Genomic DNA, 21372 nt, shown 5'->3' with positions numbered 1-21372 from the left:
CTGTATAACCAACTGCCCCTGGCTGTCCTGGACTCACTCTGTAGACCAGGCTGGCCTCGAACTCACAGATTTTCCTGCCTCTGCCTCCCAAGTGCTGGGATTAAAGGTGTGCACCACTGCACCAGCTGTGAGTATCTTTGTATGTTCAGGGAAAGCAAAGTAGTGTGGTGCATGGGAGGAAGGTTCATGCTGAATCTAGGGACCTGTGCAGCCCCTGATACTTGTCATCTCTGCTCAGTCCCAGGCCCTTCCCTTGTTCCAACTATTCCCTTGTACTACCAGGGGAACTGAAGTAGACAGGATCAGGCCTAGGGAAGGAGGTGAGGTGGGGGAACGTCACTTGGGACCAGCCATTGACTCCTTTCCACCTTTGGTGCCAAATATATAATAAGTATGTGATCCTGAGCCAGCTGTGCTATTTGCACCAGGCGCTCCCCCCAATCTAGCCCATGTGACCTTGTTTTTGGTTTTTGTTTTATGGTGAGAATCAAATGAGTTGTTTCAAAAGTCTGTAGTAAAACTAATGATAGTACTGTGCTGAGAATTGTGAGCCCTACTTAGAAAGGGAACAGAGGTGGAATATAGTGGGGGGATCCCCTTCTAGCTGGACCCTGGAAGAAAACAGGTGCATATGACCAAGTGCAATGTTAGTAAGAGGAGGAGTTTCAGTTTCTTTCAAAACATTTTTTCTCTGAATTCCCCCTGCTTTTGTGGGTCTAGTGGGCCACTCTTCCTCCCATCTTGCAGCAGGGAAGTGCATCCCAGCTTCCACTTGCTAACTTGGGAGGAATTTTCCTAAGGACAGAAGTGGCGGGGCTAGGAAAATTAGAAAACTAATTCGTATTGTTATGGTGTGCTTTGCTTGTAACATTGAAGGTTTTTCCTCTCTTTGTGGGGAAGTACTATTTGTAGTTCCTTGGTCTAGAAATGCATATTTTATTTTATATTACTACTACTACTACTGTTTTATTTTGCTTTTTCGAGACAGGGTTTCTCTGTGTAACCTTGGCTGTCCTGGACTCACTCTGTAGACCAGGCTGGCCTCGAACTCACAGTGATCCACCTGCCTCTGCCTCCCGAGTGCTGGGATTGAAGGTGTGCGCCACACCACCCAGCTGAGATGTGTATTTTATTCCATGTTAATGATTACAAAAGTAAGGTATATGCTTGGTATGATGTTGTGCACCTGTAATCCCAGCACTTAGAGCCTAAAGGAGAAGGATTGCTGTGATGTCGAGGCCAGGCTGCACTACACAGAGAGTACTATTCCAACCAAGTGTCTAAAACTTAAAAAAAAAAAAAAAAAAGTAAGTAAAAATTAACAAACAGCTTATAATCAGTGCGAGGTTGTTTGTTACAGAAGCTGGGATGAGCCTATATTACTGTAATGTCCAATACCTAAGACCCTACACAGAAAGCTGGTGTTACTACTTCGATAGGAGTCTGGTTGCTCTTGGAACTTTGAATTCTGTAAAGAGAGCTAGAAATGCCTGTAATAGGAGGGCTAGTCCTCCTTTCTGCCTTTGGGGCTTTCCTCTGGTAGAGGAAGTGCAACAGAAATGAGGAAGGGCTTAATAAGCAGTGTCGCCGCATTCTGGCTGACTGGTGGCTTGCTAGCAATGTGGTAGGAGCTGCTGTCCTCATGACAAATGAAATGCTTGGGGTTTTGGTTTGGACTTTTTGAGACAGGGTCTCTATATAGCTCTAGGTGTCCCGGAACTCTCTGTGTAGACCAGGCTGTTGTCGAAATCACAGAAATCCACCTGCCTCTGCCTCCTGAGTACAGCATTATCTGGCCTGGAGTGACTGGTTTTGATTAATCTTACACTTTAGGTACTTGACAACCTTCTCTTGTAGGCCTGTCCCCATGCTGAAGATTGAAGCTAGCACTCCATGCTCTCCCACACAGCACATCCCTAGGCCTTTTCTATAGTCTTCACAATACCACTTTAAGTGGAAGAAAACTTACTGCTCCCATTTTATGGATGAGGGCATTTCAACACAGTGATGATAGGCCTTCTCCAGTGCCATGCAGCTAAATGGTGGCACGAACTTTCTGCCAGACAAAAGCAAGATAAAGGATTCTGTCTACCCCCTTGCTCCAAATCTGGCACGTAGCTCTGTCAAATAGAAATCCCAGGCCTGTAAGTTATCTTCTGTAGGAAGTACATGCTTCCTATTATCTCCAGGCCAGCTCACTGAGCCTGATAGCCTGCCCCTGTTTAACCCTTTCACTCCTGTCAGTTCCTGTTTATGGCAGCTGTAGACTGTACTGCCTCCAAGCTCAGCCTACAGAAATAGCTTCTCCAGCAGCCTCTGTGGTCCTGGCTTCTAAGAAAGGCAGCGGCAGCCCCCCACCCAACCCCCAGCTTGTATGCAGGACATGTGACTTACTGGAAGTGCTTAGAGGGGGAGTGTGGCCACAGAAGCCACATCCTTGTTTACATCGGTGAAGGGGCTACCCCTTCCTGCCTTCACAGCCCCTTCTCCTCCACCCCTCAGGTATCTTCACCTCTAGGATGACTTGAGGCTGTGGCTCCCCACTTTCTGTCTCAGTGCAGCCTTTGGTTCCTCTATCATACATAACCCTCATGGAGGGACTCAGAGGGCAGTGAAGACCTTCTGGCAAATTTTCAGAGAAGCTGACTGGCAGGCCTGGCTGCTGGGCATGTTCCCGTTCCTAGCATCCTCTGCCCCTGTGCCCCAGGGGGATCCCGTCAGAGCAGTGAGCCTTAGGGGAAACACAGGGAAATTCCCTTTTCAAGACAGCCAGTGAAAGTCAGGCTTGCCTAATCTTCAAGCCTTAATGAAGGGAAAAGAGACTCCTGCTTCCGTGCTTAGCAAATTGTACTCTATGGCTTTGCTCTATCAGATCCTGAGTTGGTGGTGGGCTTAGGTGTGAGCTGCCCTTTATCTTCACTGGAGTCTTGTGTAATCCGTTTGTGTTCACCTTTGGATGTTCGAGGGGTTCTACCACTTTATCCACACTGTCCAAAAGAAACCTGCCAGGTTATACCTGTTTGGTTTTCATTTCATAGAGGAGGCATAGACTCACCTCTCTCTGGCTACTTACCCCACTAGTTACTATTTCCTTTCTTTCCTTCTGTTTAAGATTCTAATCATAGCCAAGTATGGTGGTGCACCTCTTTAATCCCAGCACTGGGAAGCAGAGCCAGGCCTCTGAGTTCGAGGCCAACCTGGTCTACAGAGCAAGTTCCAGGACAGTCAGGGCTACACAGGGAAACCTTGTCTCAAAACAACAACACCAAAAAAGATTCTAATCATGATTAAACATGGTGGTGCACACCTTTAATCCCAGCACTCAGAAGGCAGAGGCAGACAGATCTCTGTGAGTTTGAGCCCATCCTGGTCTACATAGCAAGTACCAGACCATCCAGAGCTACCTACTGAGACCCTGTCTCAAAAAAAAAAAAAAAAAAAAAAAACCACCACCACCACCAACAACAACGTAAATTCAAATCTTTTTTGGTGGTTTGGTTTGGTTTGAAATGGAGTCTCACTATGTGATCTAGGCTGTCTTTGTACATGGCAATTCTCTTTACTCAGCCTTGATTATAGATATATACTGCCCTCTTTTTTTTTTTTCCAAGACAGAATTTCAAGAGACCTGCCAGGTCATTGTCAGCCCTGCCTGTCCTGGACTCACTCTTAGACCAGGCTGGCCTCAAACTCACAGAGATCTGCCTGTCTCTGCCTCCTAGAGTGCTGGGAATACAGGCATGTACCACCATGGCCGGCTTGCCATTACTTTTTTTTTTCCTTCTTTTTTTTTTTTTTTTTTTTGGTTTTTCAAGATAGGGTCTCTCTGTGTAGCCTTGGCTGTCCTGGACTCACTCTGTAGATCAGGCTGGCCTCGAACTCACAGTGATCCTCCTGCCTCTGCCTCCCGAGTGCTGGGATTAAAGGCGTGCGCCACCACACCTGGCTGTCATTACCTTTTTATTAGTGGGTATGGAGATAAGAGTGGCATGCCATAGGCCATCTGTAGAGGTCAGAGGACAATTTAAGGGAGGGATTTAGGTTCTATCCTTCAACCAGTCGAGTCTTGGGGATTGAACTCCAGGCATCAGACTTGGCAGGAAGTGCCTTTATCCACGGAGCCATCTTACTGGCCTTGACTGTGCTACTCATACCTCTGTACCCTCTCATTCTTCAGTTGTCTAACGCTGCTGCTGCTGCTGCTGCTGCTGCTTTCTTCTTTTTCTTCTTCTTTTCGGAGACAGGGTCTCCAGTAGCCTAGGCTGGCCTTGAACTCACTGTAGCTGAAGCTAGAGAAGGATAGTCTTCTGTCATCCATCCCATTTTATACCCCAGGGCTGGGATGATGGGTGTGTACCGCTGTACCTGGCTTAGGTGTGCATGCTGCGCACCTCTTCAGCCCTTGCTGGCTATTTACCACCACCTCATTACAACACACAAATGAAGTCTCTGGGCCTTGGAGTAGAAAAGGGAGTTTCCCTAGTCTTTCAGCCCATCTTCCCCCTAAAGAATGATGTTCTGTGACTCAGAGGTCTTGTGCTGACAAGTCTGACCCCATCCTCTCCTTTCTTTTGTCCCCACACACGCAGCTGACCAGGTGTATGGAGACCAAGACATGCATGAGGTTGTGCGAAAGCATTGCATGGACTATCTGGTAAGATCCTGGGGGAGGCCTTGGGGCAGCAGGAGAGTAGAGGGAATCTCCTTTGCACACAGACTTTAACTCTCCAATCTATTCCATAGATGAAGAATGCTGATTACTTCTCCAACTATGTAACAGAAGACTTCACCACCTATATCAATCGGAAACGAAAAAATAATTGCCATGGCAACCACATTGAGATGCAGGCTATGGCAGAGATGTACAACCGTCCTGTGGAGGTCTATCAATATAGCACAGGTACTTCTGTAGTGGGTAGGTGAGGGGCTAATGGTGTCTCATCAGAGCCAACCATACTGGGCCCTCTGTGGATGCTCCCTCTTTCTCTTTCTCTACAGAACCTATCAACACATTCCATGGGATCCATCAAAATGAAGATGAACCCATCCGTGTCAGCTACCACCGGAATATCCACTATAATTCAGTGGTGAATCCTAACAAGGCCACTATTGGTGTGGGGCTGGGCCTACCGTCATTTAAACCAGGGGTAAGTGGGTTCCTGTGTCAAGGGTATTTGCTAGACATGGAGTGTTGGTTCTGCCCTTAGCCCACAAACTGTCCTCTCTACTCCTTGAGTCTCCCCTGTATTTAAAATTAGAGTTACTGTTGACCAGAACTCATTGTGTAGTTTTGATTTGCCTGTCCATGAGCTGGTTCACTCATCTTATGCTTTTTGAACGTGACTTTATGATATAGAGTTAATTAGAAATAGTGAGCCATGCTGGGCAGTGGTGGCGCACACTTTTAATCCCAGCACTCTGGAGGCAGAGGCAGGCTGTGAGTTCCAGAACAGCCTGGTCTACAGAGCGAGTCCCGGACAGCCAAGACTACACAGAGAGATCCTGTTTCCGAACAACAACAACAAAAAAGAAATAGTGAGCCAGACCTTGGACTGGATATCTAGGCTTCCATATGGACCTTCTCCAGCTTCACAGCAGTTCCAGTTGGGGTCACAGACTTGGAGTGTAGCCCTGACCCACAGCTCACTGTAATGGTCCCTAGGGTCAGATTGTATAGGCTGGGCCTGTATTGAAAGTACTTCCCACAGGGCCAAGACCTGGTAGGTGTCAGACAGTTGCAGTGCATTTTCCCACTATCCACTGGCTGATAATCATTGTCTTAGCCACTCTCCTCTCCCCCTCCCTATTCTGTCCTCCCTCCTTTCATCCTGTACCTGATCCTCACTTTCCCCTTCCTCCTAAGCTGCTTCCTTTCCTCCCCACCCCGTCTCCTCCTTCTTCTCATCTTTCCTTTACCCCCTCCTGGGGATTTTGAAGTCTTCTATTCAGGTTTCACTTCCTACAAACAAAAGGTGGTCCTGCCTCATCTTAAGAAACATGCTAACACCAACAGACCCTCCAAAGTTGGAAGAGGGGTTTGTTTTTTATTAAACTTTAGAAAACTTTTAGGCTTGCAGAATGATTGTTAGAATATTAGCATTTCCATATGCCCCACTGTGGTTACCATTAACGAATCAGTATAGATACATTTAAGAGCACATTTCCTCAGCTTCCTCTTGATGAGCCTTTTCTGTTCCAGGATCTTATCCAGGATGCTGTCTCACATGTAATTGACTCCTTTGACTTTGGCATATTCTGAAGAATTTTACTGTTTTTGTTTTGATCTGTTGATCCACTTTTACTGCCTTTTCTAGAATGTCATATAATGGGAATTGTGCAGTGTGTATGTAGCTTTTCCAGAATGGCTCCCCCCACCAATACCATTTTAGATTGATCTGTAACTTTTTCTGGCTTGACTGTTTATTTCCCCTTTCTTGAAAATTCTGAATGATTTGGGGAGGCAGAGGCAGGCGGATTGCTGTGAGTTCAAGGCCAGCCTGGTCTACAAAGTGAGTCCAGGACAGCCACGGCTACACAGAGAAACCCTGTCTCGAAAAACCAAAAGAAAAAAAAAAAAGAACAAAACAAAAAAAATTTCTCTAATTAATAGACTTAATTGTTCAAAAAATGTGTTAAATTTGTCTTATTTTGGGGAGGCCTGTGTGGAGGTCAGTGCTCTATGGGGAATTATACCCGAATCATTAGGCTTGGCACAAGCTCCCTTGTTCCCTGAGCTGTCTTGCTAAACCTTCAGAATAGTTTTCTCAGTATACAGTTTGCATCTAGTCTTTTCCACTCAAGGCACAGAGACTCTGGTACATTTGTTACCAAGTGTGACCAGTGTTAACGCATTCCTATTAAACTCAAGTTCCTCCTTCTTGTTTTAATGACCTCAAGAATTTTAAGGAGTACCACTCAAAAGAACTGCAGGGAAATTCCCTTTCTCGGTGTTGTTTTTTATTTAAACCTGGATTTTGGGTTTGGGAGGGACAGAACAGAAGTTAGGTGCTGTTTTGGGCACGTTATGTGGAGAGTGTATTAGGGATATGATTATGACTGGCGATGGTGACTTTGATCATCTGGCAGAAGTAGTGTGAAGTTTCCCACCTTCTGAATGAAGAATTGTTAAGAAGGAAGTCACACTTTAGCAGTGGTGATTGTATCTGTCTCCCTGAATTTATGTTAACACAAACACTGTCATTGCTGGTGTTTCCAGTTAAAATCCCTTGACCACTTGTCACAGTCTTTCCTCCTTTACTTTTTCAAGAGTGAATTCCCACTTTAAAGTTGAGAAAACTGTCTCCAGCACATTTCCATGACTGTTATTTACATATACATGCATAAGCTGGGGCAGACTCATTAAGTGGACCCCCTGGAGTCCAGTGAGATGCACAGGTCTTTTTATGTTTGCTGTTACTGACTCTATTCATTTCCTAAGTGCCGGAGGCCACCACCTGCTTATCCTTGCATACATTTGTAAATCATTTAGGTGGTTTGTCACTGGGAGCCTTACTTCTTAACTGATCTTTAAAAGCGATTAGCATACATTAAGGATTAGTCTTTGTTTTGTAAAGTTCCTTGGGTTTTGACAGATGCATAACAACAAGTGCATCTATCTTAGGCACCTAATCATTCAGGAAATTTAAGCCCCTGAAGGTTCCCCACTTTCTCCTGCCACCACTGATCCTTTATTGACTCTTTTTGCCTATTGCAGAAAGTCACGTAATTGGAATCATGGTATGTAGGCTTTTCAAAGCTGCTGTCAGGTAGCAGTATGCATTAAGGTTCTTCCGTGGCTTTTCATGGCTTGTTAGCTATTCTCTTATCGCTCACTGTTCCATTTGTGGAGGCACACTGTTTGTTTAATCATTCACCTATTGAAAGATATCCTTGGTTGCTTCCAGGTTTTGATGATGATGATGAATAAAGCTTCTGTAAACTGCTGTTCAGGTTTTTGTAGGAACTTAAAATTTACAATTAGTTGTTTTAATATCTGGAAGCAAGATTGCGGGATCATAAAACCATGCTGTGATTTGTAAGTAACTGCCAGACTGTTGTATGAAGTGGCCTGATTCCACCCCCATCCTCCCATCTCCCGATCCCCATCACAATGAATGAAAGTTCCATTTCTTTCCTAGCAATTGCTCTTCCTACTGTTTTGTATTTTCGCCATTCAGTTTTTTGTAAGCTTACTTGATTGCTAACAAGGTGTTGAGTGAGCATTGTTTTAATGCTCTACCACTGAGTATCTTTTACATATGTCCATTTACCATCTCTGTATCTTTACTTGTGTGGTAAGAGTGCTTACCTGCTTTCATTTCTGTCATTTTGCAGTACTGGGAATTGAACCCATGTTTTTGTATTTGCACTCTTTATCACTGAGCTGGCCCGTATATACGTAGTTTTAAATTGGCTTGATCTAACATTTGTATACATATATTTCCCCTGTATGCTCCAGGATAGAAAATTATGTTGTACATCATTACTTAGCACACATGCATTTATGTATGTTATATATGTGTATGCAAAAATGATGTTAACTTGCTGGTGTCATGGTGGTACATGCCTGTAATCCTAGTATTCTGGAAGCAGAAGAAGGGAAAATTTTAGTTCATAGCTAACCTGGGCTGCATACCACACCATTGGTTATTTATTTATTTATTTACCTTTATTTTATGTGCATTTGTGTTTTGCCTGCATGTAGGTCTATGTGAAAGTGTAGGTCTTGGAGTTACAGACAATTGTGATCTGCCATGTGGGTGCTGGGATTTGAACCCAGGTCCTCTGGAAGAGCAGTCGGTGCTCTTAACTACCAAGCCATCTCCAGCCCCACACTATTGTTTTTGAAAAACAAAAGAAACAAAAAAAGTAACCAAAACTTTATGAAGCAGTATTTGCATTTAATCCCTGCAATATACTTCGATGTTCTCTATTTTTTCATTAGTGTCATATCTCTGGATGTGGTGGCTCATACCTGTAATCCCAGCACTTTGGGAGGCTGAAGTAGGAAGAGTGCCATTAATTCCAGGCCAGCTTGGCCTACATAGTGGGTTCAAGATCAGACTGGGCCAGTACCCTGTCTCAGGAAACAAACAATGCTGTAGTATCTTACAACTTGGCGTGAAGTTCTCTCATACAGTGTCCTAGCACCCACACCATGCCAATACTGACTATAGGAATTCAGAATGCCAGGTCCTGTAAACTAGGCTTGCTTCCTTCCAGTTACGAATCTATCTATACACAATCTGTTGAAGAGTACTTTGTAAGAATAGCTTCCTGTGTTGTCTCTGCTAACTAAGGCCTGTAGGCCTGCCTTCCTAAGCCCATTCAGGCTCTTGCCCAGGTTCCAAGCATCACTGCACATCCCTGTTCCTTTCCCCCTGGCAGTTTGCAGAACAGTCCCTGATGAAGAATGCCATAAAGACTTCAGAGGAGTCATGGATTGAACAGCAAATGTTGGAAGACAAGAAACGAGCCACAGACTGGGAGGCCACAAATGAGGCCATAGAGGAGCAGGTGGCTCGAGAATCCTACCTGCAGTGGCTGAGGGATCAGGAGAAACAGGCCCGCCAGGTCCGGGGACCCAGCCAGGTGGGTCATGGACTCTGTCACTGCCCTGACCAAGACCTGTTACTTCTTATCTTTTGGCCCCTAATGAACAGGGATAAAATAATGGGATTTTGACATCTGGGAGCAAGGGAACCATCCAGCCCCATCTTTAACTCATCTCGTCTTTAGTCTTGGCCATCGTACCTTGGAACTCTCAACACTTGCTTTTAAGAAGTGAAGGAGAGCCGCTTTTATGAAACGAAGGAGAGCAGCCACCACTGCTGGTGGTAACAAAGGAGCAATGGATAGCAACAAAGAGACAACCTTCTTTGGAATCCCTTTGCATGCTACATTCTGTACTGAGGATACATTATCTTCAGTGATCCTGTCTGTTGAGGGAGACAAGGCATTGATGGGGCCTGGAACCTTGCCTGTGCAAGACCAGTAGGGGTGGGGTTCCAGTCACTTGCAACTGGAGGTAGGGATGGGAGGCAGGCATCTGAGGAGTCGCGAAGGAGTTTGGAATGATTAGTTGTTTACAAGACCTAAATAATCTGTTCAGTGATTATTTATTGTCAGCCTGGGGCAGGAAGCAGGAGGTCCTGTTGGTAGTGTAGCATGGTACATAATGAACCTAGCAGGCCATCCCTGTCCCTAGGCCACTAACAGTTTTGCAAAGTGAAATAGAATACTCAAAATGAATAAATTAGTTGGGGGTATGGTGGGTGACAAATGGACAGTTGGTACAGGTGATGAATGAGACTTGAGTGAGGATAGTTTGAGTTCACAGTATTAAGCAGTCACCAGGTGAGAAAAAGCTCACAGAAAGAGGAGGTGTTTGCTGAGTGCATGGGCAGAGCAAGGCCTGGGTTGAGGACAGCATACGTATTTGCTATATATAACTCAGCCATAGTCTGTAGCTGAACAGAATGTGGTGGGTAGTGGGGCTAGGTTGGATACTGGCTTGTGTTGAACTCTGGAGAGGACTTCTGTTTTGCTCTGAATGAGACAGGAACAGTGGGAGGGCTCTGAGCAGAAAAAGGATGCCAGTTAGGCCTCTCCAGGGGCGTTCTGCCTGCTGGTTACAGAATAGAATCTAAGGTGGAAAGCAAGGGTTGAAGTAGAGGATTGATGAGGAGGAGGCCGCCAGGGAAGACCCAGTGGCAGGTAAAGGTACTGTGCTCATGGCGTGGACAAATAGGAGCATGGTTAGGAATCTTTCCCTGAACTCCTTTGTGACAGCAAAGCTGGACTGCAGCCAGGATTTGGGCAGGAGCCAAGCACTCAGGCACAGGAGGGTTGTAGCTTGTGTAGGTCCTTACACTTTTTCCTTCCCCACTGCAGCCCCGGAAAGCCAGTGCCACATGCAGTTCAGCCACAGCAGCAGCCTCCAGTGGCCTGGAGGAATGGACTAGCCGGTCCCCACGGCAACGAAGTTCAGCCTCGTCACCTGAGCACCCTGAACTACATGCCGAGCTAGGCATTAAGCCCCCTTCCCCAGGCACTGTGTTAGCTCTTGCCAAACCGCCTTCACCCTGTGCACCAGGTCAGTGGCTTGTTTTCAGGGTGCCTGCTTGGGCTCCACTTGGTGGGCCCTACCTCTGACTGTCCATCTGCCTCAGGTACAAGCAGTCAGTTCTCGGCAGGGGCTGACCGGGCCACCTCTCCTCTTGTGTCCCTCTACCCTGCTCTGGAGTGCCGGGCCCTCATCCAGCAGATGTCCCCCTCAGCCTTTGGTAAGCCTCCTTAGGGGATGGGCCAGCTGGAAGTTGGGAGAGCCTGGAGGATCCGACGCTCCTGGCCATCTCTCCAAGTCAGAGGCGTGAGAGAAAATTTCAGGCCAAAAGGTTTTCCCCAAGGGGTCTGGTGGGACTTCACAGAGTTAAGGGAGCCAACGAGTGAATGGGACCTGGATGGATTCTTTTTCAGACCCCGGGATCAGAGAAAAATGAGGGATTGTGGGCAGAGGACCCCCATCATCGTTTTCCTCTTTTCTCTCCTGCCCAGCAGGTCTGAATGATTGGGATGATGATGAAATCCTAGCATCGGTGCTGGCAGTGTCCCAACAGGAATACCTAGACAGTATGAAGAAAAACAAAGTGCACAGAGACCCACCCCCAGACAAGAGTTGATGGAGACCCAGGGACTGGACACCATCCCCCGACCCCCCACTCCTGCCCTTTGATGCCACCCAACCAACCTCCTTTGGCTTTCTTCCCTCTTGGCTTCCCTCCTTCGTTTCCTCTTTTCCTTTTCCACTTCCCTCTGGCTGGCCCACCCATGAGCTCCATCCATCTCATCCCTGCCACCACCATTGGTCTCTGCCAATTGATGTGCCCTATTGCCCCCTGCACAGCACCATCTCAGCATTCCACAGGGGACTCTGCAAAGAGTGCCGAAGGTAGGCGAGAGGCACACAGACAGACCATCTGGCAGCCAGGCAGACCCAGAAGAGACAGACACTCAGACAAAGGAAGTCTTCTGCTCGCCCATCCTTACAGATCAGACAAACTTGTCACCCCTCCCCTACAATGATGACCAGAAAGTGGAAATGGGAATTTTTCCTTTCGAGTACCCTAAGAATCTGAGCCTTCAATGTTAACCTTTTCTTTATTAAATGTACTTTTATCAAATCAACAAATCAAAAACGATGTACATGGCAACATTGGCTCTGTGAAGACGGCATCTCTGGTTTGGAGACAGGCAGGCTGGGCAGCCATGAGGGTATGGAGGGCAGGCAAAGAGATGGATTTTTTCTGTCGTCTGGCCTCCAGCTCCTTGGAGGGGCCAAGGATATGAGCCAGAGGGAGGTGGCAGGGGTACAGGTGACAGACTGGCTTTGGACAATGAGACCCTGACCTTGCTGCATTCCTTTTGCTTCCACCACCACTAGTCTGTTTGAATTCTTGAGGTGGGGCTGTCTTTGGAGATCATGGCCGCTACCCAAGATTTGAGTTTAGGGAGTGGGAGCAGCCTCGGCAGATGGGGCAACCGTGCCCTGCAGGTGTTGACAAGATCCACCATCTGTAATGTCCTTGGCACAATAAAACCAAATGTCAGTTTCCCTGAGCAACTCTGTTCTGTGTGGGGCAGGGGTGGATGGGCTTCTGGGAAGCCCAGGATTTGGCCTGACCTGAGGTCTTCCTGTTCTCCAGTAGGTGCTGTCTGTATGCTGGGGTTCATCTCTGATCTTTGTTTATTAAGTTACCCTCTTTCTGGGTGCAGGGTCGGTGGTCTTAAGACTGAGGGCACAGACTCTAGAGCCCCGAAGGTTGAGATGAACCTGGACCACATGATCAAGATTCTGTTTCTTAAAAGAACAAAACCAAGAAACAACAAAACTCTTCTAGAACTAGGTCACGCCTTTCATCCCAGCACTGAGGAGGGCAGAGGCAGGTGGCTCTCTGGAGTTTCAGGCCAAGCCTGGTCTACATAGTAGAGTGACCAGAGGTGAACCCTGCCTGCCTGGGTTTTAGAAGTTGGAAAGAAATGGCTGAATCCTTTTGTTGTCGGTTTGTTTCTAACTTCTGTTGACATCTATGTCCATACTCCTCCTAGGGTTTGTAAAGCCCAAGTTGAGAAGGCTGGCTGGCCCTCAGGTTTTCTCAGAACAGTATTCCCCCTCCCTCGTGCCTCAGTGGGGGTGCCTTCAGAAGGCTCTGTGTGGTGGCCCTATTGCAGCTGAGGGTATGGTTTACCCAGTAGGTGACTACAGGGTGACTGAAATACATGGTCAAGCATGAGCACTCCAAGAGGGTTGATTTACAATCTATCTGCATTTTCTAGCTGTGTGGCTTTGGGCTCTCTTTTGAGTTTAAAGTGTCCCATCTGGAACTACAGGGGTACTAATGTCTGCTACCTCATGCTCTCTGATTTGTGAGTATTGACAGAGAATGTGTATGGTCAAAAATGTACTACTGGGAACAGGACCTGGTACGTTTGTAGAGCACAAATGTTGGGGTTATTACCAGACTTAGGGGTGGGGGTATTAACCGTATTTTGTAAGTTTGTACCATTTGGCCTCAGCCTGCCTCTTGCTACTCTTGGCTTTTACTTGCAATTTGCCCTAATCCTATCTTCAGCTACCATCCTTATCTGTCTTTTAAGACAGAGGGGTCACCTGAGAAAACCCTGTGTGATCCCATTCGCATTCTCACTTCTGTCTACAACTATCCCCAATAACTGTACTATAAATAAACTTATGGGCTGGGGCTGTGATGCTTACTTCTCTTGTTCTTGTGTGTGTTAAGATCTGCCCTCCACCACTGTCCAGCTCATAGTAAGACACCTAGTGCTGTTAGATGAGTAAGGGAGATTACATGCAGCTGTCTGCTTTGTGTGTATTGTCTGTGCTTGTGACTACAGTGCGTCTACCAGTTTCTCTGAATTTCAGTGTCTCTGGTTGAATGTGTATGTGTCTGTGTCCGATGAGGGCTTCTTTCCAGGTGTGTCAGATGGTGATTGAGCATGGAACTCTGCCTATGACAGTTTGTGTCTGGTATCTGAGAGCAGTGCATGTTTGCGTGGGTCTGTCAGTGACAGTGCATCTGTAGTTTGTCTGGGTACTTTCAGTGAAATAGCTGCACGTCTGATAGTGTGTGTTTATGGGTCTGGGTCTGATTTTGTTATATTGCCTCTCTCTGCGGTGCTCTCCGATCACTACTTGCCTGCTTTGGAGCAGTGTGTGTGTGTGTAACATCTGTACATTCTTGTGATAGAGTCTGGGTCCCTCATTTCTGGAGCAGCACAGTCTGTAAATGTGTATATCTGGTGGTGCTGGTGTGCCTGTGACAAGTTTGTCAGTGGCTGGTGGGAAATACGCTGTTAAATGGCCCCATGGGACAGTACAAGTAGAGTCAGCACTGAATGTTTCTGGGGTATTAGTTTCTGAGTGTATCTTCATGTACATCTAGGTGTAGGGCAAGTCTACCTGGATGTATCTGACTGTATCTTTCATGGTATTCCCCCTCCTCCCTCAGTATATGTCTGTGTGTGGGTGTGTGACTTGCACACACAATTGGATGTCAGAAAACAACTTGTGGAAGTCATTTCTCTCCTACTTGTGGGCCCTGGTTAGTGAATACAACCACCAAGTTGGCTGACTTGGTAGCAAATACCTTTATCCTCTGAGCCATCTCACCTGCAGTCTTTTTGTTTTAAAGACTTATTTTCACTGTGTTGCCCAGTCTGGCCTTGAGTGCATGACAGGTCCTCCTGACTCGGCATACAAGTACTTGGATTGCACATGTACTCTGCAATGCCTAGAGGCCCTCTGGATATTTACACAGACATGGCTGAGGCAGCTGTACCACTTCTTCAGCCTTTCAGTTTCCAGCTCTTTTCACAAGGAAGTTGTAGTTCCCACAAGAACCAACCCCTGCCATTATAGATTGTAGATCCACTGGCTGGATACAGGGCTAAGACTAGTCTGGTTTATGTGGGATGATGGCAACAACAAAAAACACCCTACAGGTGCCAAACTGCCATTGACCCGTCTGCTCCCCTTTCTTGTCACGGTGGTCGTGAATATTATCCTTTTCTGAAGAGTGGACTAGCTCTTCTATATGGGTTACAGTTTTGAGGCAAAGGCTGCAGCAATCTTTGGTGAGAACATCCTTCCATGACAGGATCCTGTCTGGCTACAGGTTCTGATTCTTTAAAGCTGGCTTGGTGGTGTCTCCTCACCCATCCCAAGGCAGCAAAGGTGATAGCAGCGACAAACCTGCGTCCTGAGAAAGGAGGCTGTTGTTTTTTTTTTAAGTGTGTACACACACCCCACCACACCAACAACCAAAACAAACGCGGTTGTCGCAAAGGGATTCCCAAAACCTGTTCGAGCTGGTGTGTGTGTGCGTGTGCGCGCGCGCCCGCGTGTCTGCGTGTGTGTGTCTGTACGCGCGCGCGCGCGTGTGCCTGTGTATGTGTGCGCGCCCGCGCCTCCCCTACATTTGCATACAGGCCCTGCCTCCGCGGAAGAACCTGGCATCTATTTGCTTAAGGGGCACTTGAAACGTTGATGGTGGCATGCAAATAAGGACTGGTTCCGATTGGCCGGGGTACAGCAGGTGCCGCGTCTGGATTGATCAAAGTCAGGTGGGCGGGTCTGTCGCGCAGGGCGACTCTCCCGGGAGGCGCGTGCCCTGGCTCAGTAGCGTTGGGGCTGGCGCGCGCGACGAATCTTAACGCTGCGCCGTCTCCAGGCGCTTCCGGGCCACCAGATTCCCTGCCTTCCACCCTGGCGCCCCCCAGCCCTGGCTCTCCTGCCGCTTTGCCCCGGGCATCCACGCCCTGCGGGCTCAGCGGATTCAGCGGGCTCAATCTACGCAGTGCCTCCTCCATGTTGACCAAGCCTCTGCAGGGGCTTCCTTCGCCCCCTGTGACCCCCACGCAGCCTCCAGGTGAGCGCAGCCTCTCCTGTTACAAGCAGGTTGGGTGGACTGGGATGGTGGGTGCTGATGTGGGGGCGAGAGTCACGGCTGGGATCAGAGTACACCGCCACCCTGACTTTCTCGCCTCCGCTTGCGTAGGAGGCAAGGATCGGGCAGCTTTCGAGGCCGAATACCGACTTGGCCCCCTCCTGGGTAAGGGAGGCTTTGGCACCGTCTTCGCGGGACACCGCGTCACGGATAGACGTCAGGTATCCCCTACAAGGGGTTCTGGGAGGGTCAGGTGTTTTGGTGAGAGGTGGTGGTGGGGTCCCGGAGACTGGGATGCCCGCTGCTCCACTGGGGAGCCTGCAAATGTGTAGTAGAATCTTAAGGAGCGGGGATGCTGTGAGTGTGAGTACGCGCGCGTGTCTACAGCTGGACTGGGTGGGTATGGGGGTGAGTAGGAATTTTGGAAGACCTGGGATTTCTACTAGGGAGGGAGCAGATCTTCAGGACTCGACCCCAAGATCCATGGAATTTGTGTGCGTGCGAATCTGTGTGTGTCTGAGAAAGTGGGGATTTTTTTTTTTTAAGTAGGTGTTAAGTGTGGAGTCGTGAGAACAGGAATCCAGATACAGAGTTGTGTCCTCGAGATGGGTAGGATGATGGAGGAGGGCTTGCGATGTCAGAAAAACTTAGAATCGAATCTGGGGATGTGGGTCAGTGGTAGACCATTTGCCCATCATTCCAAAAGCACCGAGTTCAATATCCAACATCTTGAGGCGTGTGGGGAGACAGTGGGAGAGAGAAAAAACAAAAAGAAAAAAATCTAGCTCCATTCTGGGTTTCAGGGGGTCTTGATGGTCTCCTGACAAGAGAGCTCAGGCATGAAGATGTTAGGTGGCTGAAGTGAAGTTGATTCTGGGGACTTGAGTCCTGGGTACGCATCCAAGCTCCGATGGGTGTGATATGCATGCGAACTAGAAGTACGCGAGTGGAGAGACTAGAATTGGGCAGAGGGTCTAGATTGGGAAGTATGGGATCCCTTGCTGGACCCTTACCCAAGCCCCTCCCCCTTTTTTTTAGGTGGCCATCAAAGTAATCTCCCGGAACCGTGTGCTAGGCTGGTCCACCGTGGTGAGTGTCTTTGGTGTACGTCATGACCCATGGACTCCATCACTGAACTCACCCCCGATTTTTTCCTAGGGGATAGATGATTCCCTGGGCTCTGAAACCGTGAGGACCACACCAGCCTGTGTTTACTGCCTTCATGCGATAGTTCTGATTTCATCGCAATCCCCCCCGCAGAACCCTGGATTCTCCTCTCAAATTCTCCTTTCGCATCCTTCTTCCAAACACTGCTTCAGGGGCTGTTCACAGGACATGCTGGTGGAGAAGGAGGGGCCTAGGTCACTGGTTGTCATGGTGATGCTGGCTGCTTCTCTTCTGCCACCCCGAGAACGCTAACGGACATCAGGGCGGGTCTGGGCAAATTGTAGGTAGGAGAGCTCCCCCTGGTGGGCATTTCAGACAGTCTGTGACGGAGAAAGAGGGCGAGGCTGCGCAGTAGCCTAATTTGCTGCTCCGTGAGAAAAACCTGTGTGCGGCTGTGCAAGTTAGTGGGCCCCACCTGAAGCAACAAGACTCTTGGCAGTCGCTGACTGTTCAGGTCTGGGTGGGGGGCCGCTATTGAACTGTGCTGGTTGATTAGTGAGGCTGACAAAAATTGTATTCGTTAAATGTTTACTTTGTCAGATCCATTGCAATTAATCACTGTGAGAACAAATGAAAGCCAGGATTGCTCTTGCACACCTGTAATCCCAACATTCAAGAGTTTGGGCTACATGGCAAGACCCTGTTTCAAAAATGAGACCAAAAATTTTTTTTCTGGTTTTCTGAGACAGGGTTTCTCTGTGTAGCCTTGGCTGTCCTGGACTCGCTTTGTAGACCAGGCTGGCCTCGAACTCACAGCGATCCACCTGCCTCTGCCTCTCGAGTGCTGGGATTAAAGGCGTGCGCCACCACCGCCTGGCAAGAGACAACATTTAAAAAGTAGAGAACACCTATGTAATGGCTCAATGGGTCCTTTGCAAAATATATCATTTCTTTTAAAAAAAAGGTTTATTAATTGGTTATATATACAGTGTTCTGCCTGCATGTAACACCTGTAGGCCAGAAGAGGGCACCAGATTTCATTGTGGATGGCTGTGAGCTTCTGGGAATTGAACTAAGGACCTTTGGAAGAGCAGCCAATGCTCTTAACCTCTGAACCATCTCTCCAGCTCCCAAAATAGATCATGTCTTAGAATTATGTGCTAGATTCCTTCTATTAGCTGCTATCTGTCTAACACACCGAGCACTGCTCTGTTAACTGAGCACTGCCGGTACTTGAGATACACTAGTGACAAAACTGACAACACTTACTAAATCAAATACTGTTATTGTATAGGTCTTATTTGTGCAATAGTTTTAGTTCAGTGCTAGCCCCTCTTTATTGAGTATCTAGTGTGCAAAAACGCTGTCCTGATCTGGAGTGTTGGTTAACAAGACAGGTAAATATATCTCATGATAGTGCTTATGCAGAGGGACTTCCATTAGAAACTACTTTGAGAGGCTGGAGAAATGGCTAAGTGGTTAGGTGCACTGGCTGCTCTTCCGGAAATCCTGAATTCAATTTCCAGCAGCTACATGGTGGCTCACAACCATCTGTCATGTGCTATGATGCCCTCTTCTGGCATGCAGGTGTACATGCAAACAGAGCACCTAAACAATAAATAAATAGAGTTAAAAAGAGAAGAGAAAACACTTTGAAAGCCAAGCATGGTGGTGCATGCTTTAATCCCAGCACTCGGGAGGTAGAAGTAGGTTCCAGGCCAGTCTGGCCTATGTAGAGATCTGGTCTCAAGCTCCCTCCCCCTCAAAATAGAAGAAAACACTTCCATTTATCCAGATATTTACTGAACTCCAGGCAGGCCAGATGTGTTGGGTTCTGCTCATTTCACTCTCCAGTGGACTTGAGCCTTGAAAAGGATACGGGGGTCTAGGAAGGGGAATGAATGGCTCACTAGAGGCCAAAATCAGTGCTTTGAAAAGAAACTTGGATCTATATCGACAATTGGGCTATAGACTTAACAATAACATCTGCCTTCCTTTTTTTTTCCCCCTCCTTTTCTTCGCTTCCCATCCCCAGTCAGACTCAGTCAGTTGCCCACTTGAGGTGGCACTGCTGTGGAAGGTGGGCGAAGGCAATGGCCATCCAGGTGTGATCCGCCTGCTTGACTGGTTTGAGACCCCAGAAGGCTTCATGCTGGTCCTTGAGCGGCCTATGCCTGCCCAGGATCTTTTTGACTACATCACAGAGAAGGGCCCACTGGGTGAAAGCCGTAGCAGAAGCTTCTTTACCCAAGTAGTGGCAGCTGTCCAGCACTGCCATGCCCGCGGAGTTGTCCATCGTGATATCAAGGATGAGAACATCCTGATAGACCTGTGCCGGGGTTGTATTAAACTCATTGATTTCGGTTCCGGTGCCCTACTTCATGATGAACCATACACTGACTTCGATGGTAAGGCTTCCCTGCAGTTTATGGTGGGAGGGCTGAATTCTGGCTTTTGAGCTCCAGTATTGGGTTATCCTTGTAACCTCTGACCTATATCATACACTTTACGATTCTTGATTTCTCTCCCCCCCCCCCAGTTGCATTTTGTTGTTGGCCTTTTTGTTTTGCTTTCCATAAGGTAATCTCACCGTTAAATATGAAGTGTTCTGTTACAGCCTTGTTGCTGCTGCCAGGACTCCCACTGTTGAATTTGCAGTGGCCCTGCTCTAGCCAATGGAGCCCTCCTTTTGATATACACTTGATGCTTCTAGGGGCACAGGGGTGGAGGAAGGGCATCACCAGAGAAGGCTCTAACCCTTGGCTTGTGTGCAGGGACAAGGGTGTATAGCCCTCCAGAGTGGATCTCGCGACACCAGTACCACGCCCTCCCAGCTACTGTATGGTCGCTTGGTGTCCTCCTCTATGACATGGTCTGTGGGGACATTCCCTTCGAGAGGGACCAGGAGATTCTGGAGGCTGAGCTCCACTTCCCTGCTCATGTCTCCCCAGGTGAGGCCATTACTTAGCCCAGCCCAACAGGCTCCATTCCTCCAGGGGGACTGGGTACCCCTTGCTAACTGCTAATCTCCCCTGTGCTAATTCACCCCACAGATTGCTGTGCCCTAATCCGCCGGTGCCTGGCCCCTAAACCCTGCTCCCGACCCTCACTGGAAGAGATTCTGCTGGACCCCTGGATGCAAACACCTCCTGAAGAAGCACCCATCAACCCCTCCAAAGGAAGCCCCACCCCCTTGTCCTGGTCTCTGCTTCCCTAGACCCAGCCAGCCTCTCTGGAATCCCATGGTCATGCTACGGGGATAGATGGACATCTGTTGACCTGGTTATACAGGTTGTTAGAAATCCAGTATTACTAAGGTCAGGGGATAGGGATAGCCAAGGCTGCTCAGTTCCTATCCCAATCCTGTGAAGGAGCTCTCCTCCCAGAACCTGTGGTCCCTAATTTGGGAGGAGGGAGTTACTTGTCTCATGTTCTGTTCAGGATGCTTATTTGGTTGGATTCCTTCCCGTTGTCTGGCCCTAAGATTCTTATTCTGACATTGTAGTCCCTACACAGGCACCTTCTAGACTACTACACAAACTTAGACACTTAGTTCAAATGCTCTCACGTGGGCAAGGGTGCTTTCCTTAAAACAACCCCCAGCAGCTCTTTAGCAAAAGAGCCTTTACCCTGGGATCTCATTCAGTTGCTGCTTGCCTGCCTTCATCCAGAAATGATTATTATTCTGGGGGAGGTAATACCTATGAATTAATTAGCATCCCAGTGCTTTTTCTTTTTCTTTTTTCTTTTTGGTGAGGGGACCCTACTGTTATCCCAAGTGCTCTTATTCTGGTGAAAAGAACCTTACTTCCATAATTTGGGAAGGAATGGGAGATGGACATCACCGGCCACCACCAGAGACTAGGATGGGATGGATGGTTTTGGGGGGATGGGATGGAGGAAATAAGTCTTAACTGTTTGTTCTCCTGGGGTCCCCCCTCTCCAACTTTTGCTGCCTCCTCCTCCTGAGCCAAGATTGTCCAGTGGCTAAAATGTAAATAATTATGTACTGGAGGTGGGGAGAGCTTCAAGTGTGCCCTCCTGTCCCTTCTCCCCCCCTGCCTGGATTATTTAAAAAGCCATGTGTGGAAACCTATTTAATAAATAATGAAGTCACAAGTGAACGGCCATTTATAGAGGTAGGCATTAGTGGAGCATTGACTGTGCTAAGTTTAGGAGGTGACTGGAGAAAACCCCACTCTGAGTGGGGCTAGTCTGACTGGCATGCCTTTACACAACATCTTTTCAGGCCCAAGCTGGCTTCAACACTTGGAGTATTGAGATTTGCTTGCACAGAACT

The 21372-nt window shown here is 47.9% G+C and overlaps 2 protein-coding genes across 5 annotated transcripts in view; both read left to right on the top strand.

The window, feature by feature from the left end:
* The window catches only part of Otud5 (OTU deubiquitinase 5), a 33157-nt gene extending 20285 nt beyond the window's left edge, over window positions 1–12872 (top strand). For 2 of the 4 annotated variants that reach the window (XM_051142588.1, XM_051142590.1), the window contains 7 exons: window positions 4590–4654; window positions 4744–4900; window positions 4999–5147; window positions 9388–9591; window positions 10894–11095; window positions 11172–11285; window positions 11557–12872. In XM_051142588.1, coding sequence (XP_050998545.1) covers window positions 4590–4654; window positions 4744–4900; window positions 4999–5147; window positions 9388–9591; window positions 10894–11095; window positions 11172–11285; window positions 11557–11681 — 1016 coding nt within the window. In that variant the 3' untranslated portion in view covers window positions 11682–12872. The remainder of the gene's footprint in view (window positions 1–4589; window positions 4655–4743; window positions 4901–4998; window positions 5148–9387; window positions 9592–10893; window positions 11096–11171; window positions 11286–11556) is intronic. The other 2 variants (XM_051142589.1, XM_051142591.1) reach the window with 1 other exon arrangement.
* Window positions 12873–15658: 2786 nt separating this feature from the next.
* Pim2 (Pim-2 proto-oncogene, serine/threonine kinase) lies at window positions 15659–21218 on the top strand. The gene is made up of 6 exons (XM_051141657.1): window positions 15659–15947; window positions 16077–16186; window positions 17004–17054; window positions 19108–19480; window positions 19847–20023; window positions 20126–21218. Exons 1-6 carry the CDS (start codon window positions 15887–15889, stop codon window positions 20287–20289), a joined length of 936 nt encoding a protein of 311 aa, XP_050997614.1. The 5' UTR covers window positions 15659–15886; the 3' UTR covers window positions 20290–21218.
* The last annotated feature ends 154 nt before the right edge of the window (window positions 21219–21372 follow it).

The sequence above is a fragment of the Acomys russatus genome, chromosome X (assembly GCF_903995435.1).
Source record: "Acomys russatus chromosome X, mAcoRus1.1, whole genome shotgun sequence".
Classification (NCBI taxonomy): domain Eukaryota; kingdom Metazoa; phylum Chordata; class Mammalia; order Rodentia; family Muridae; genus Acomys; species Acomys russatus.
The sequence above is the reverse complement of the archived record's forward strand: the minus strand, read 5'-3'. Positions and strand labels throughout refer to the sequence as shown.